General features: G+C 45.3%; 1 protein-coding gene across 5 annotated transcripts in view; it reads left to right on the top strand.

Annotated features, from left to right (window-relative positions):
- TAOK3 (TAO kinase 3) overlaps nt 1–13,626 on the top strand; it is a 118,645-nt gene extending 105,019 nt beyond the window's left edge. For all 5 annotated transcript variants that reach the window (XM_082203101.1, XM_082203099.1, XM_082203100.1 and 2 more), the window contains 4 exons: nt 6,074–6,313; nt 7,173–7,385; nt 9,689–9,871; nt 11,947–13,626. In XM_082203101.1, coding sequence (XP_082059227.1) covers nt 6,074–6,313; nt 7,173–7,385; nt 9,689–9,871; nt 11,947–12,108 — 798 coding nt within the window. In that variant the 3' untranslated portion in view covers nt 12,109–13,626. The remainder of the gene's footprint in view (nt 1–6,073; nt 6,314–7,172; nt 7,386–9,688; nt 9,872–11,946) is intronic.
- Nucleotides 13,627–14,308: the final 682 nt, after the last annotated feature.

Genomic DNA, 14,308 nt, shown 5'->3' with positions numbered 1-14,308 from the left:
GAATCTTACCATACTCATGCAACGAGGATGTAGTATCTGGGTCAGAATTTTATTATTGTTTTATTATGGTTTATTACGTTTATATGCCGCCCTTCAGCATGAGATCTCAGGACAGGTCAGAGAATAAAATACAGGACAAAAACATAAGTAAAACAAAACAGCAAAACAATAACCTCCCCCACCCTTCCCACATTTAAAAGGCTGTAGGATATTAATCGACCAAAGGCCTGGCTGAAGCGGAACGTTTTCGCCTGGCACCTAAAAATATAGGTAAAGGTAAAGGATCCCTGGACGGTTAAGTCTAGTCAAATGCGACTATGGGGTGTGGCGCTTATCTCACTTTTCAGGCCAAGGAAGCCGGCGTTTGCCCACAGACAGCTTTCCGGGTCATGTGGGCAGCATGACTAAACCGCTTCTGGCGCAACTGAACACTGTGATGGAAACAGAAACACCATTTACCTTCCTGCCGCAGCAGTACCTATTTATCTACTTGCACTGGGATGCTAGGTTGGCAGGAGCTGGGACAGAGCAACAGGAACTCGCCCCGTTGCGGGGATTCGAACCTCCGACCTTCTGATCAGCAAGTCCAAGAGGCTCAGTGGTTTAGACCACAGTGCCACCTGCATCCCTAAAGATATATAATGAAGGCACCAGGCGAACCTCTGTGGGGAGAGCATTCCACAAACAGGCACTACAGAGAAGGGCTGTTCTTGTGTTTTTACCCTCTGGATCTCACATGGAGGACATGCACAAAAAAGGACCTCAGATGATGAACGCAGAGTCCAGGTGTTTGATTTAATTTTACTTTTCCATATCAATTATATCCACTGAGCAACATAACTCAAGATCAAGGGGTACAGCACCAGAATTTCCTGTTGGATCGGGCCAGTAGCCCATTGGACCAGCATCCTGTTCTTACAGTAGCCAACCAGATGGGAAACCAGTAAGCAGAACTAGAATACAAGAATGCTCTCAGCTCCTGAGGCTTTCTGGCAACTGGTTTTCAGAAGCATTGCTGCTTCCAGCCATGAAGGCAGAGCATAGCCATCATAGCTAGTCACCATTGATAGCCTTCTTCTCCATGAATTTGCCTGGTCCTCTTTTAAAGTCATCCAAGTTGGTGGCCTTCATTGCCTCCTGTAGGAGCAAAGCTGGGGCTACACCAGAATCGGCACAAGTGGCTTCCAGAAGAGGAACAGCTCTGTGTGTCGTGTGTTGCAGAGAGGAAAACTTTCGGTTAGCAGTAGAGCACATGCTTTGCCTGCATAAGGTCCCAAGTTCAATCCTTACCATCTCCAGATGATGCTGGGAAGGACCTCTCCCGGAAACCGTGCCAATCAGAGTAGACAGAGAATCACTGCCAGTCAGAGTAGACAATACTGCTGTAGCTGGACCACTGATCTAACTCTGTTTGGCATCACTGTCCAACATACAATTTCAGTTAATCTGGAACCCACTCAGCTCCTGGCAAGAGACACACTTAGGTGTTTTATGTAAGAATGGTGGCCCTTCTGCTATGATATAAATACAGATAGTTCGATGCTGCATCTTTGCATCTCAGTTCATGGCAGAAGTTACTGTCATTTGCATCCTTCCTTCCACTCTGCCTCTATGCTTGCAATCACCTTGTCCTCGATACCATATGTTAATACTCTTTACCATTTGGGAGGTCCATACAAACAGCTTGTTCACTATAAGTGGTTACATGCACACTGTGGTAAGTTATTAATTGGTGACAGGGCCTCTGTATTCATTCACTGTTTCCCTTTTTTGCTCTCTTCACATTGCAGGGCGGCAGAAGCTCACAACTGCAGGTGTTAGTGACAATATGCTTGCAAGTGTGAGATGTACTAGGTGCTGCCAACTTACTTCACTCATCCATCCTACCCCAGCTCTCTTGTGATGGCCACTTGTCATTGCAGAGTCTGCCTAGGAGAGGGCTAAAGCCTGACCTATACATTCAACAGAGGTGGTAGAGTAGATCAGAACAGATAGAAGATCCTATCTCAACAGTTCTGCCATTGTGGTGTGTGTTTTTAATCCTGCAAATAAGCAGAAACTTAGCACATCAGAGGTTGCTCTGTAGTCTGTATGCTATTGTGCAAAAAAAAAAATCACTTGCAGGGAAGTTTTGCTGCTTTTCTTATTTTAACACATGGAAGCATTAACAATATGTGACACATTCACTCTTAGATCTGCATTTTGAAGTTCTGCATTTCTGCCACCTTATTCTGCTGTATGAGTGGACTAAGCCTAACCAATCCAATACATACATGCACCTTTGAGAAAGCCCTTAATGAATACAGCTGGGCTTACTTCTCAGTAGAAATGTGTGCTATACCTAGTGAAGGGTTTTTGTGACAAGAGGGTGAGCCAGGAGGTGGTGGAATCCCCTGGCCCAAGTTCTCAGGGCAGCCTTAGGGTGGCTGTGTGTCCTGCATTACAGAAGACAGCCATTTATTTGTTTGTTGCATTTGTATCCCACCTTTGCCTCCAAGAAGCTAAAGGTGGCCTGTATGGTTCTCTCCCTCATCATCTGAACCCCACTGCGATTATTATGATTGTTTTACTATTGGGTTGTCTGTCGGTATGCTTTTTACTATGTTTCTATCATTGATGTTTTGTAATGTGTTTCCAATGTTGTACACCACCCTGAGATCTTTTGATATAGGGCGGTATATAAATTGAATTAACAACAACAACAACCCTGTGAGGTAGTTTAGGCTAAGAGGCAGGGATTGGCCCAAGATCACCCTGTGAGGTTCATGACCAAGTGGAGATTCGAACCCTGGTCTCCCAGTTTCTATTCCAACACTCTAAATGACTACATTACATTGGCCGTCTGGTCCAGGTCCGACTTAAAGATAAATAACCATAAAGAGACAGAGCAGGAGAGGTCTTGAAGTTGCCCATCTACAGTTAGGAACTGGAGAGCAGACTGGGCAGACACACAAGTCACATTCTTTCCTACAATGTTAGGGTGTAATTTATTTCTATGTAAACCATAGTGATTATTTGTAAATTTGCATCTATCCATTTATGCAAATCTTATGCAAGCACATAAATCCTTTTTACTCATCGTTTTTTGGCAGTGTGTAAGTGGCCACCCTAGTCTGAGGTTGCCGTACGCCCGAAATTTTCCAGACATAGCTGGTATTCAGCCCCCTTAAGCAGTGTCTGCGCAGAAATTGCTGAAATGTCTAGGAAAGCTCAACAAGTTTGGCCCAAAACAGCTCAACAACTTTTGTGTCCTGATTTCCACTTTTTGAAATATGGCAACCCTACCTTAGTCACCTTGAACTTGCTAGTTGGACTTTAGCATGTCAGTCTTTTAGTACCATTAAGAAAAGAATTTTGTCCTACCGTACAGGGTTGTTGCATGGATCATTTGAGATGACATAGGCAAAATGCTTTGAGCACTTAGGGAAGAGGAACAGAATGTATAGGCGTGGAAAGATCCTGCTCTGACTATGTACAAGGGCATAAAGGGCAAATATTTCACCCATATTAACACTAAATCTAGAATACAACATTACCAGATTTGTATCAAAACATGCAAATCACTTTAATCTCTGGTTAAAAAAAAAGTCACTAATCTGTACTGAATTATCATTTTAAGCATGCATCATTTTGAGTATTATTTGTGTATTCTGAATTTGCACCTAGCATCACAACTTAACTTTCCACTTCTTAACTGTTTAGCTGGTTTAGTGCTGTATGTCTGGAGAACTCAACTTCACAATATTAACAGCATGTACCGGCTTACAAAATTCTGGGAGTTTAGGTGGTGTTGTGCAATAATTAAGATGCACTAATTTATTAACCCAAAGCATGAAAGTGTCTTTTTGAATTCTAGAGAAATGGAAGCTGTTGGCTTCATCTTGTAAATGTTCTGACACCATGAAGCTGTTCCAATTTGAAACAAGCTTACTCGTGTTTCACTATCAAATGATGAAACGGTAGGAGTCAGGTTGTATGTACACCGCAGTACCAGTTCCACAGAAGAAAAGACATACAGTAAAATGTAGATGCGGAATTAACCTTTCTGTAAGTGTCTAACCTTGCACTTATAAAGAAACAGCAAATTTCTGCAGAAATATGCTTGGAAGCACATGGTGACACCTCAGGAGACAGAAAGCCTATATCTGGGGGAAGGGAAGCTATTTGCTACTCAACATGATGACTAGCAAAATCAGAATTAAAAAATGCAAACTGTACCATGCAAAATGATGTTTTGTCCCCAGTTTCCATATTTTTTCCAGCTTTACTGGTTGCACAATTTTTACTTTTTAAGATACCACACACAAAGCCTACATTCAGCTCCTAGCATATTGCATAGGAAGAACTTTCTAACAATGTGAGCTTGTTTGGCAGTGCAACAGACTACCTTGGAAGGTGGTGGATTTTCCTTCATCGGAATTTTTGAACAGGTTGGATGGCCATCTGTCAGGGAATCTTTAGCTGTGATTCCTGTATTGCAAAAATTTGGGCAAGATGACTCCTTGAGGCCCATCTGCAATTCTATGATCTGAATTTGAAGGGCCAAAGCTCGCTAAATACTACAGTATCTTGTGGCTCAGCACATTCCGAATGAGATCTGTGGTAGTGATCTGGGACCACACCATGATTTCCCCACCCCATCTCTCCATCTTTGGTTCAACAGCAGAATAACCGCTTGGAGCTCTGCTTTGGCGCTAGCTGCTTATAAGATTGGGAGCAGCCGGCTGGATTTGTGCTCCTTATATGAGGAATATCTTCACAGGATTGTAAAACTGATCCCAGGAACAGAACTACTAGAGCTGTCAGTTGTCAGAACCTTTGGGCGAAGAGGGGCCATTCTGGGTAACCGATTTGGCTGCGTCACTATGGCACACCTAGCAATTAGGATTCATTCAAAGGAAATGAACTAAAGAAGTAGGATCATTGGAAGGGGAGGGAGGGAGCTTACTTTGCATAATGGATTTGGGCGGGGAATGAAAACAAGGGTGTGTGGTGGATATGCAGGTGTGTTGAGTGCATGTCCATTGAAACTTTTGTCAGCGGCTCTTCTCTGTTACTCAGAGGGCAGAATCTCCCAAGGAACTGAGAAGCAGCCGAAAGATGTGGCTGGGTGTGGCCCGCCTGGGGTTCTGGCTTAAGAGAGTGATGACTGGTGGACTAAAGGTTAGGAATACAAGGGCGGAGAATGCTCTTTTATGTATCAAAACACACACAGGAACAAAGGTTCTGGAATGGCCCCCAAAGTGGAATGGCAAACTTTTGTAAAAATAAAAATGCCATTGAACATTAATAATGGCTCGCAGGTCCCTTAAATGGTTTCTCCACCTTTCCGATTAAACAGCAACATTGATGGGAGTCCCTCTTAAAATGCTTATTCTCCCTATGCAACACCAACCACAGTTGTACAGTTGAAAAAGAAAAAAAGGAAGCCAGGCTGAATTTTCTTCAGTGAAAAGTGTCCAAAGTGACAAGTTACAGGTATCCTGGCTCTAAAACAGAGCTCATGTTGCTCCCGGTTGCCACCTACTGGCCAGTTTGCAGAAGTCCACAGCAGAAAAGATGCACGGGCATCGTGGAGAGAAGGAGCAGGTTTGCTTTGGGACTCTCTTGCAAGCCCCCAACAAAGCAGGTAGGAAGTAGGTGCAGCAGAGGCAACGAGCGCATTTCTTCACACAATGTGCAGTAAACCCAGCAAGTTCACACACTGGCTTAGATCTCTTTCAAGAAGGAGTAGGTATGCTCATGGAGAAGCAGGTCTGTCAGTGGCTCTTAGCACAAGGAACTTCTCAATGCAAGCTGCTGGGGGCAAAGAGGAAGGGAAAGCCAGCAATCACATACCTTACTTGTGAGTTCCCCAAAGTTTCTGTCTGACTAATATCGGAAATGCAGGTCCACATGGACCTTAGTTCAGTCCAACAAAACATTTTGCAAGTCTCCCGAGAGCCCTGCTATGGACACTAGGGTAGGCTGTCGGTCAAAAACATTGCCATTTTTTTTTTTACTATGCATGAGAAATTGGGGTTTGCTGCCTCGCTTGGGATCGCACCTGACCCCTTCCCCTTATGCCGCGCAGGAACTGAACAAGAAGAGAACGCAGAAAGAGATGGAGCACGCCATGCTAATCCGGCACGACGAGTCGACGCGCGAGCTAGAATACAGGCAGCTGCACACGTTGCAGAAGCTACGTATGGACTTGATCCGGCTGCAGCACCAGACGGAGCTTGAGAACCAGCTGGAGTACAACAAGCGGCGGGAGCGGGAGCTGCACAGGAAGCATGTCATGGAACTGCGGCAGCAGCCCAAAAACCTGAAGGTTAGTAACTAGGCGAAGGCTGCAGTCTAGCTGGGATATAGGGATAAGCGGTGCAAAGTCAACTGCTTGACCTTAGCCACCCTGCTAATTCCATGTGTGTGTGTGGCAGGGATGGAGAATCTGGTCTCCCAGATGTCATTGGACTGTGGTTCCTATAATCCCTGACTATTGGTCATGCAGGTAGGGAAATGGGAGTCCAGCCACCTTTGAAGTGCTGTATGTTCCCCCATCCCTGGTGTTTGGTGCTGTTAGCACATCCATGCCACCATTTTGGCGCCTGTTCATATATTCATTCAGCAGAGGAGGACTTACTGGTGTCAATAGCTCAGGAGTCGTTCACTTACAGTTACCTTCCATCATAGGAGCCAACTCCTAGGGAGCGAGGTCCCTTAGCCCCTCCCCCAAATATTTGAAGGGGTCTGCCCCCCCCCCAAGTTAATGGGCATTGTCATTCAAATGGAGTGCATGTGGCATATCATGTGATCGATTATGTGCTTACCTGCCCCCCGGATATTTTATTAAGTTGGCACCCCTGCCTTCCATGGGATCTGGTAACTGCTCTTCTCCACATGAAAGGGAAAAAGCAGATAATTATCTCACACAAAAAATAGCAAATAGCTGAAATTATGAGATATGGGTTCGAGACAGGCAATAGTTCCGTGGAGAAAGCAGCTTGCAAGAGAGGCGTGGTTCTCTCGAGCACACATTTGCCCATTATAGGGATGTTACATTTTCTTTAGTGTAAAACTTCTGCATGAATATCGTACCGTTCTTAAATAACGTATAGGGATATGCAGATAACGTCGATGTTTAAATAGCCACGTGTAACCTCACCCAGAGTTGTTGCCTTCCATTGCAGGCCATGGAAATGCAGATCAAGAAGCAGTTCCAGGACACTTGCAAAGTGCAAACCAAGCAGTATAAAGCACTCAAGAACCACCAGCTGGAAGTGACTCCAAAGAGTGAGCACAAAACTATTCTGAAAGGCCTGAAGGACGAGCAGACAAGGAAGCTTGCCATCCTGGCTGAGCAGTACGAGCAGAGCATCAATGAGATGATGGCATCGCAAGCGGTGAGGGCAGCTCTGGGCTCCACACACACAAACCCCACAAAGGGTTCCATATTAACTTGGGTGGCCATGCGTCCTCTTTTTCCAGGATACATCCTCTTTTTCAGGGTAAAGTTTCTGTCTGGGTGGATTTTTTGAAAATTTGCCAAAATGTCTCTGGCTATACTTTCTGGATGAGACATAGTCATAACTGGATGCTTGCTTTCCTCTTCTCCTGCCCCCCTCAGTAATATGTCACAGTTTCTATAGCCTACATATAAAATGAGAATCAACATAGTGTCCTCTTTTTTGCTCTTCAAAATATTAACAAGCACTGGTGGTCACCTTACCTGTGGTGAGAACTGATGGCGGTTTGCTGTTGTTTTTAGAAATATTTGCATATTTTTATTCTTTCCTTGGGATGCGGGTGGCGCTGTGGGTTAAACCACAGAGCCTAGGACTTGCCGATCAGAAGGTTGGCGGTTCGAATCCCCGCGACGGGGTGAGCTCCCATTGTTCGGTCCCTGCTCCTGCCAACCTAGCAGTTCGAAAGCACGTCAAAGTGCAAGTAGATAAATAGGTACCGCTCCGGCGGGAAGGTAAACGGTGCTTCCGTGTGCTGCTCTGGTTCGCCAGAAGCGGCTTAGTCATGCTGGCCACATGACCCGGAAGCTGTACGCTCCCTCAGCCAGTAAAACGAGATGAGCGCTGCAACCCGAGAGTCGTCCACGACTGGACCTAGTGGTCAGGGGTCCCTTTACCTTTTTATTCTTTCCTTTTCCTTAGTTTTATTTCATTTCCCCTCCTTTCTCTTTCCCCTCTTTTCTCCTTTCCTTTTCCTGGTTTTATTTTCAAATTAATTTAAAACAAAAACAACAACTAAACAGCATGTGCAATCCTCGTCAAGCTTGTTTGGAGCAGGTTTACACACCGATGATCAAATAATCTTTTCAGATTGCATACATTGGTATGTGCACGTGTGAAGTTTAAAGCCCCAGTTGCACACAGCTGTAATATCCAGATACCTTCAAGATAACCAAGCCCTGAGGGATAGCTCGGTGGGTCGAGCATGGGACTCTTAACCTCAGGGTCGTGGGTTTGAGCCCCACATTGGGTGAAAGATTCCTGTATCACAGGGGGTTGGATTAGATGACCCCTGAGGTCCCTCCCAATTCTGTGATTCTCTGAAACAAGCGTGAATGGATTTGGTGGTGGGGGTGATAAGGAAAACACCTTTTGGTTGAGCTGATGGCATACCTTGGAGTGTTCAGAAACACTTCTAAGTTCTGGGAAAATAAAGCAGGTGCCAAGAAATGTTGATGACAGGCTGTGAGCTGGTGTAGTAGCATAATGGCTGAGATACTGAGCTGCCAACCAGGAGGTTCCCAGTGTGAATCTTAGCTCTTGCCATGACCTCACCAGGTGACCTCAGGCAAGTCATACTCTCTCAGCCTCATCCCTTCCCCATCTGCAGTATGGGAGATAAAAAAAAAGACTGACTTGCTTTTGTGGCCACTCTAAGGACTGCCGCTAGGCAAGGTGTATGATGCACTTTGCAGTGGCTCTAGATGCAGGAGAAGCTGTGTGGGCAGGATGGCCAAAGGAGAGCTGTGAGAAGGCGGCAGAAGCCTGGCAGAAAGGCAGGGAAAAGGAGATTGGGAGCGGTGAAAGCCCAGGTGTAATGGGCATGTTTGAAACTCCATGCAAGGTGAAAGGAATGAAAAGCAGAGAGAGAGAGAGAGGAGTGCTGAGCAGCAAAGGATTCTGGGTGCTTCCGTGTGCTGGAGCCACAATGATTGGATGAGGCAGGACTGAGTCTGCCAGTGGTAGGGAGCCTATGGCAGCTCCCCTGATGCTGTTGGGCTCCACTAACCATCAGCCCCTGAAAGCATGGCAAAAGTGAAGAGCTGATGGGAGGTGCAGTCCAGCAGCTTATGGAGGGCTACAGGCTCCCCATCTGTGGTCTATATACAGCGGAAGAGAAAGGGACTTAGGGGGAAAGGGGGTGAAAGGAGATGGTAAGAGAAAGTCATGCTGGGTACAGACCTCATCCAGAGGGGCAGAACGGGTTTGTGGGCCAATGGCAGGAAGGGAGCTTTAGAGTCTCAAGGAAGTGGACCCAACCTTAACTTTACTTCCCCAGATTACAGAACCTTTTTGCATTTTCTCCCCTTTTGGAGCATGCGTCTTCACGGCCTGCCTAAACAACTGTTGTTGTTGTTGTTGCTGCTGCTGCTGTTGTGCCCAACCCTAGAGCAGATTTGACCAGCAAGCGCCCTTAACTTTGTAAATGATTTTGTTGGTTTTTGTTTTTTTTACACTCCCAGCTGCGGCTAGATGAGGCTCAGGAAGCGGAATGCCAGGCCCTGCGGTTGCAGCTTCAGCAAGAGATGGAGCTGCTGAATGCCTATCAGAGCAAAATCAAGATGCAGACGGAAGCACAGCATGAGCGGGAACTCCAGAAGCTGGAGCAGAGGGTGTCGTTACGCAGGGCACATCTTGAGCAAAAGGTATGGCAGGGGTTGGGCCATTGCCAAAAAAGCCAGGAAAGGAAGAACTGGTGGGGATGTGGAATTGTGCATACTGTCCAGGTGTATCCCGCACTCTGCAGTTAACCTGGTAGCGGCAATGCATTACATTTCCCTAGGTACCAGGATCCTAGCAGGATCAGTTCCTTGTGAAGAGAATACGGGAGCCTTAGCAATTACTCCCAGTGGTATTTTTAAAATTTATTAGTCACCTTTTTTTTTGCCACGGCAACTCAAAGCGACTTACACTGTACACATACATAGATTAAAACCAGCATTAAAAAAGTCTAAAATCCAATTCTATTTCTTTATTTTTTATTTTTTTAAAAAAACTGCATTAAAGCATCCCACCCATGCACAAAAGCCACCAGTGTTTAACAGCTGAAGACCTGATTAAAAAGGAACATGTTTGCCCGGCACCTAAAGATATGTAGCAGTGGCACCAGGCAAGCACCCCTGGGGAGAGCATTCCACAAGCAGGGAGCCACCACGGAAAAGGCCCCTTCTTGTGTTGCCACCCTCCAGACCGCCCATGCTTTCATAGTATCTGCAAACTAGCAGATTGAATACAGAGGGGACAGGCAGACAGGCCCCTCAGCAGGCATCTTCACAACAGCATTGCTTTGCCAAGCTGTCTTCTGCCCACTCAGATAAATCAGAAACTGTAAATTGTTTTCTCTCTGGCCTCCAGACCAGTGGTAATAATAAGCACTGCATAATGGGCATTTTAATAACTGAGACAAGGAAGGAATTTCCCATCTCGTTGCTTTTGTGGGCGGGAGGAATATTCCAAACCGACTAGGTAGTTGGCATCTTCGGGTTTAGGAATGGATCCACCCTTTAAATCATTTATGAATGCTGTGAGTAAATAGTTAATGGCTGAACCAACTCTAGTAGGAATAGACGGATAGATTCCTGATCAGACGCCCCATGAGGTTAACTGAATACCAGCGACAGAAAAGGAATAGCACTGCTGGTGCTTATTTGTCATTTGCTGGAGTGCACCAGGGAATCAGATTTCCTGACTGCTAGACGCATTGGTCTGTGTCGTTGCCGGAGGTGTGTTCTAATGGAAAGTCCACCTGCTCCAGTGTTTTAAGACTGCCACCAGAGGTTTCCCCAAATGCAGTGGCTTTTTTGCCTGGCAGGCCAGATCTTTCATCACCTGCACAAGCCAGCTTTGACTGGTGGGCGGGGTCACCCACCTGTCACAGCCAGCTGACATCATGACACCAGGTAACTGGCAGCCCCACCCACCTACTGTGAAGTTGATCTGCGGGGTGGGGCAAAGCTGCATGCAGCAGGATTGAACCCGCTCATCGGCTGGTGAGTGGGAGGGTTCAGGTGTCCAGGCTACAGTCATCTGCTTTGCCAACAGGGACCCTGCAGGGAATGCACTGGTGAAGCAGTACCAAACTCTCTGCTCACCAGGTGAGCCTAGAAGTGTTATTGGATGGGAAAGTTACTGAAAGCAAACACAGAGACACATATTAACTGGGTAGCTCAGTCGGTAGAGCTTGAGACTCTTAATCTCAGGGTTGTGGGTCTGAGCCCCATGTTGGGCAAAAGATTCCTGCACTAAGAACAAAGATAGCTCAGTTAGTTCGAGCGTGGTGCTGATAATGCCAAGGTCGCAGGTTCGATCGTCATAGGGGACAGCTGCATATTCATTCCTGCATTGCAGAAGGTTGAACCAGTTGATTCTCAGGGTCCCTTCCAACTCTGTGATTCTTTGATCCCCTCCACAAATGGTTCTCCCCTCCCACAGCTATATTGCAGTTTCAGAGTCCCGGGGAGGCGGGAGAGGTTTGTTAAAAAACAAACTACCACAGGAGGAATTGGGAAAGGAGAAATCACTAAGGAAAGGACTCAGCATCCCTTTTCGACTGACTTGTTTCTGCTGCAAGCACACCCAGTAAGCACACACACATCCACTTCCCAGTATCATTCCAGGAGAAATGGAGGGGTAGGAAATCCTCTTGTCTAGATCTGTTCCTCAAACATTTGGGATTCTGAGGAGCTTGCTTTAAAAGAACCCCCCTTTTATGCTGTTTCAGATTGAAGAGGAGCTGGCGGCCCTGCAGAAGGAACGCAGCGAGAGGATAAAGTTTCTGTTGGAAAGGCAAGAGCGAGAGATTGAAACTTTTGACATGGAGAGCCTACGGATGGGCTTTGGAAATTTGGTCACGTTAGAATTTCCTAAGGAGGACTACAGATGAGATTAAATTTCTTTTGCCATTAAAAAAAACAAAAATGCAAACAAAAAATATCTCAAATCCCAACATTCCCCCCCCCATGTTAACGGGTGTGCTCTCTCTCTTTCTGTCTCTCTTACTGACATCATGTCGGACTTAGTGCCTGTATATTCTTACTCCATCAGGGGCCCCCCCTTCCCGCCAAGTGTCACGTTTCAGAGCAGGACCATTGCTCCGCAGTCTCTCTTGAATCTCATAGTGTCTCACAGTATTGATGTCTCTGTGCAATGATTTTTTTTATTATTATTTTAAAAAAAAACGTTTCAATGAAAACTTTGGAGACAATTCTAACGAATCAAAACAAAAAAGTGGATGTATGTTTGCTTTTCAGCAATCACTCATATTTTTTTGCCACCTTACCAATGAAAATTCAAGCAAAAAAAAAACAAAAAAACCAAGGAAGGAAAATTAAAAGGAGTCAGATTCCCAGGGGGAGAGAGATGGGTATCGCAGCCTTACCTTAATCAGCTGCTGCATAACGTTTTGAGTTTTTAATTTTATTATTAATTATTATTATTTCTTTTTTTGGTATTTATTCATCAGGAATAACTAAATGAAAAAAAATAATAATAAAAAAAATTTTATTAAGAGATTGAGAAATTTGATACATTTTACAGAAAATATGAATTCTGAAATTGTGCTGTACATATCAGTGGTGGACATATTATTACTTTGGGGGCGGGGGGGAAGGGGAGGGGGGTTGGGGAAAGAGGGAGAGCGTGATTTTTTTGAAAAAGGGTCAGGCCAGGCCAGGTGGGTTTTTTTGGCCGTTGGTCTTTGGCACATTCTTGATTGTATCATAATCATTTTCTGCTGTAGCAGAGGATGTGAATACACTTAAAAAAAAAAAAACTTAAGGAGCCCAGAGAATCCCAGGAGCACAAATTGGGCCTTGTCAAATTGTGTATTTTGTGTATAGAAGGAAATTTAAGGAGAAATTTACTTATTTTCATATTGTATTTTAACTGTTTCTCTGATCAGAAGTTTTTTTACTACCTGATGACTTGTTCCCCCCCTCCGACCCCCCCCCACCAACCCACCCACACTCCAGGCCACGCCGACACCCCCACCCACCCCTCCAAAAACCCTCCACCCTTCCTCTTTTCCAAGTCAATCGTTGGAGTTTAACACTGTCTCTCATTCTCACATCACCTTAAATCTTTCCTCCTCCTCCACACCCCTCCCTGCGACCCACCCACAACTCCCACCTTTGGTTCCCCCCTCCCTCCCCTCTCCCTGTCCCCCGATAATCTTGGTCATAAATATTGCATTATTCACACTTTCAAACTGTGTATTTTCTTACAATAAAAAAGGTTAAAAAAAAGGCTTTACTTCTTTTGCATGCACTTTAAAAAAAAATACTAAACGGAAAAAAGCAAAAAAAAAAAGAGAGAAAACCTTTTTCAGGTTCTCAAAGGGAAGAGCATGATATAACTGTCAGAGCTTTTAATTATATTTGTAAATAAAAGTGTTGCTCACGAAGCTTTGCTGTCTCATTGTAGCAGGGGAAGCAACTCTTTGCCCTGCGCTACCCCCTACCCACCCCATCTCTGGTCAGCCATGGAAGAGACTCAAGTGTGGCTTTCCAGCTCTTGTTTTACATCCAGCAACAGGAGAGCCTTTTAGCAGCAAACGCCGGCCAATCAGATCCTCTGCTTTTGGGCTGGATGCCTCCCGACAACTCAAAGACAACTCAGATGTTGTGGGAGGAGGCAAGAGCAGGAGAGGAGCAGAGGAAATATTGTGTAAAGGGGCTTCTATCGTATATTGCACAGATGCTTTTACTGGTGCTCAGAAACACACCTGAAACTTTTAAGGCGAAGAGGAATCTAGCACACATTGTTCCAATACGGCCTTTCCCAGGGAGCCATCCTTCCAGTCCGCAGCCAAAACCGGTTGTGGACAGTGCTCATTGGATGGTTCCTGTTATGTCACCAGGAGAACACCTATCCCAAGCCCCACATGGATTTGATTTCAGAAAGTATTTCTATTGTGGATTATTTTGGCAAAGGGTGATTTGATAGATGGGTGAACATGTATGCGATGAAAGAAAATGAAAAAAGAAGCTCCTCGCCTGAAGAATGAGAGGATGGCCCAGGCTGATAGCTGAATTAGGAATCAGTTCCTTGCTATGTACAGCAATCATTGCAAAAAGGATCATGGG

The sequence above is a fragment of the Podarcis vaucheri genome, assembly GCF_965113315.1.
Source record: "Podarcis vaucheri genome assembly, chromosome: 16".
NCBI classification, from domain to species: Eukaryota; Metazoa; Chordata; class Lepidosauria; order Squamata; family Lacertidae; genus Podarcis; species Podarcis vaucheri.
Note: the sequence above shows the minus strand (reverse complement) of the source record. Positions and strands in the feature narration are given on the sequence as shown.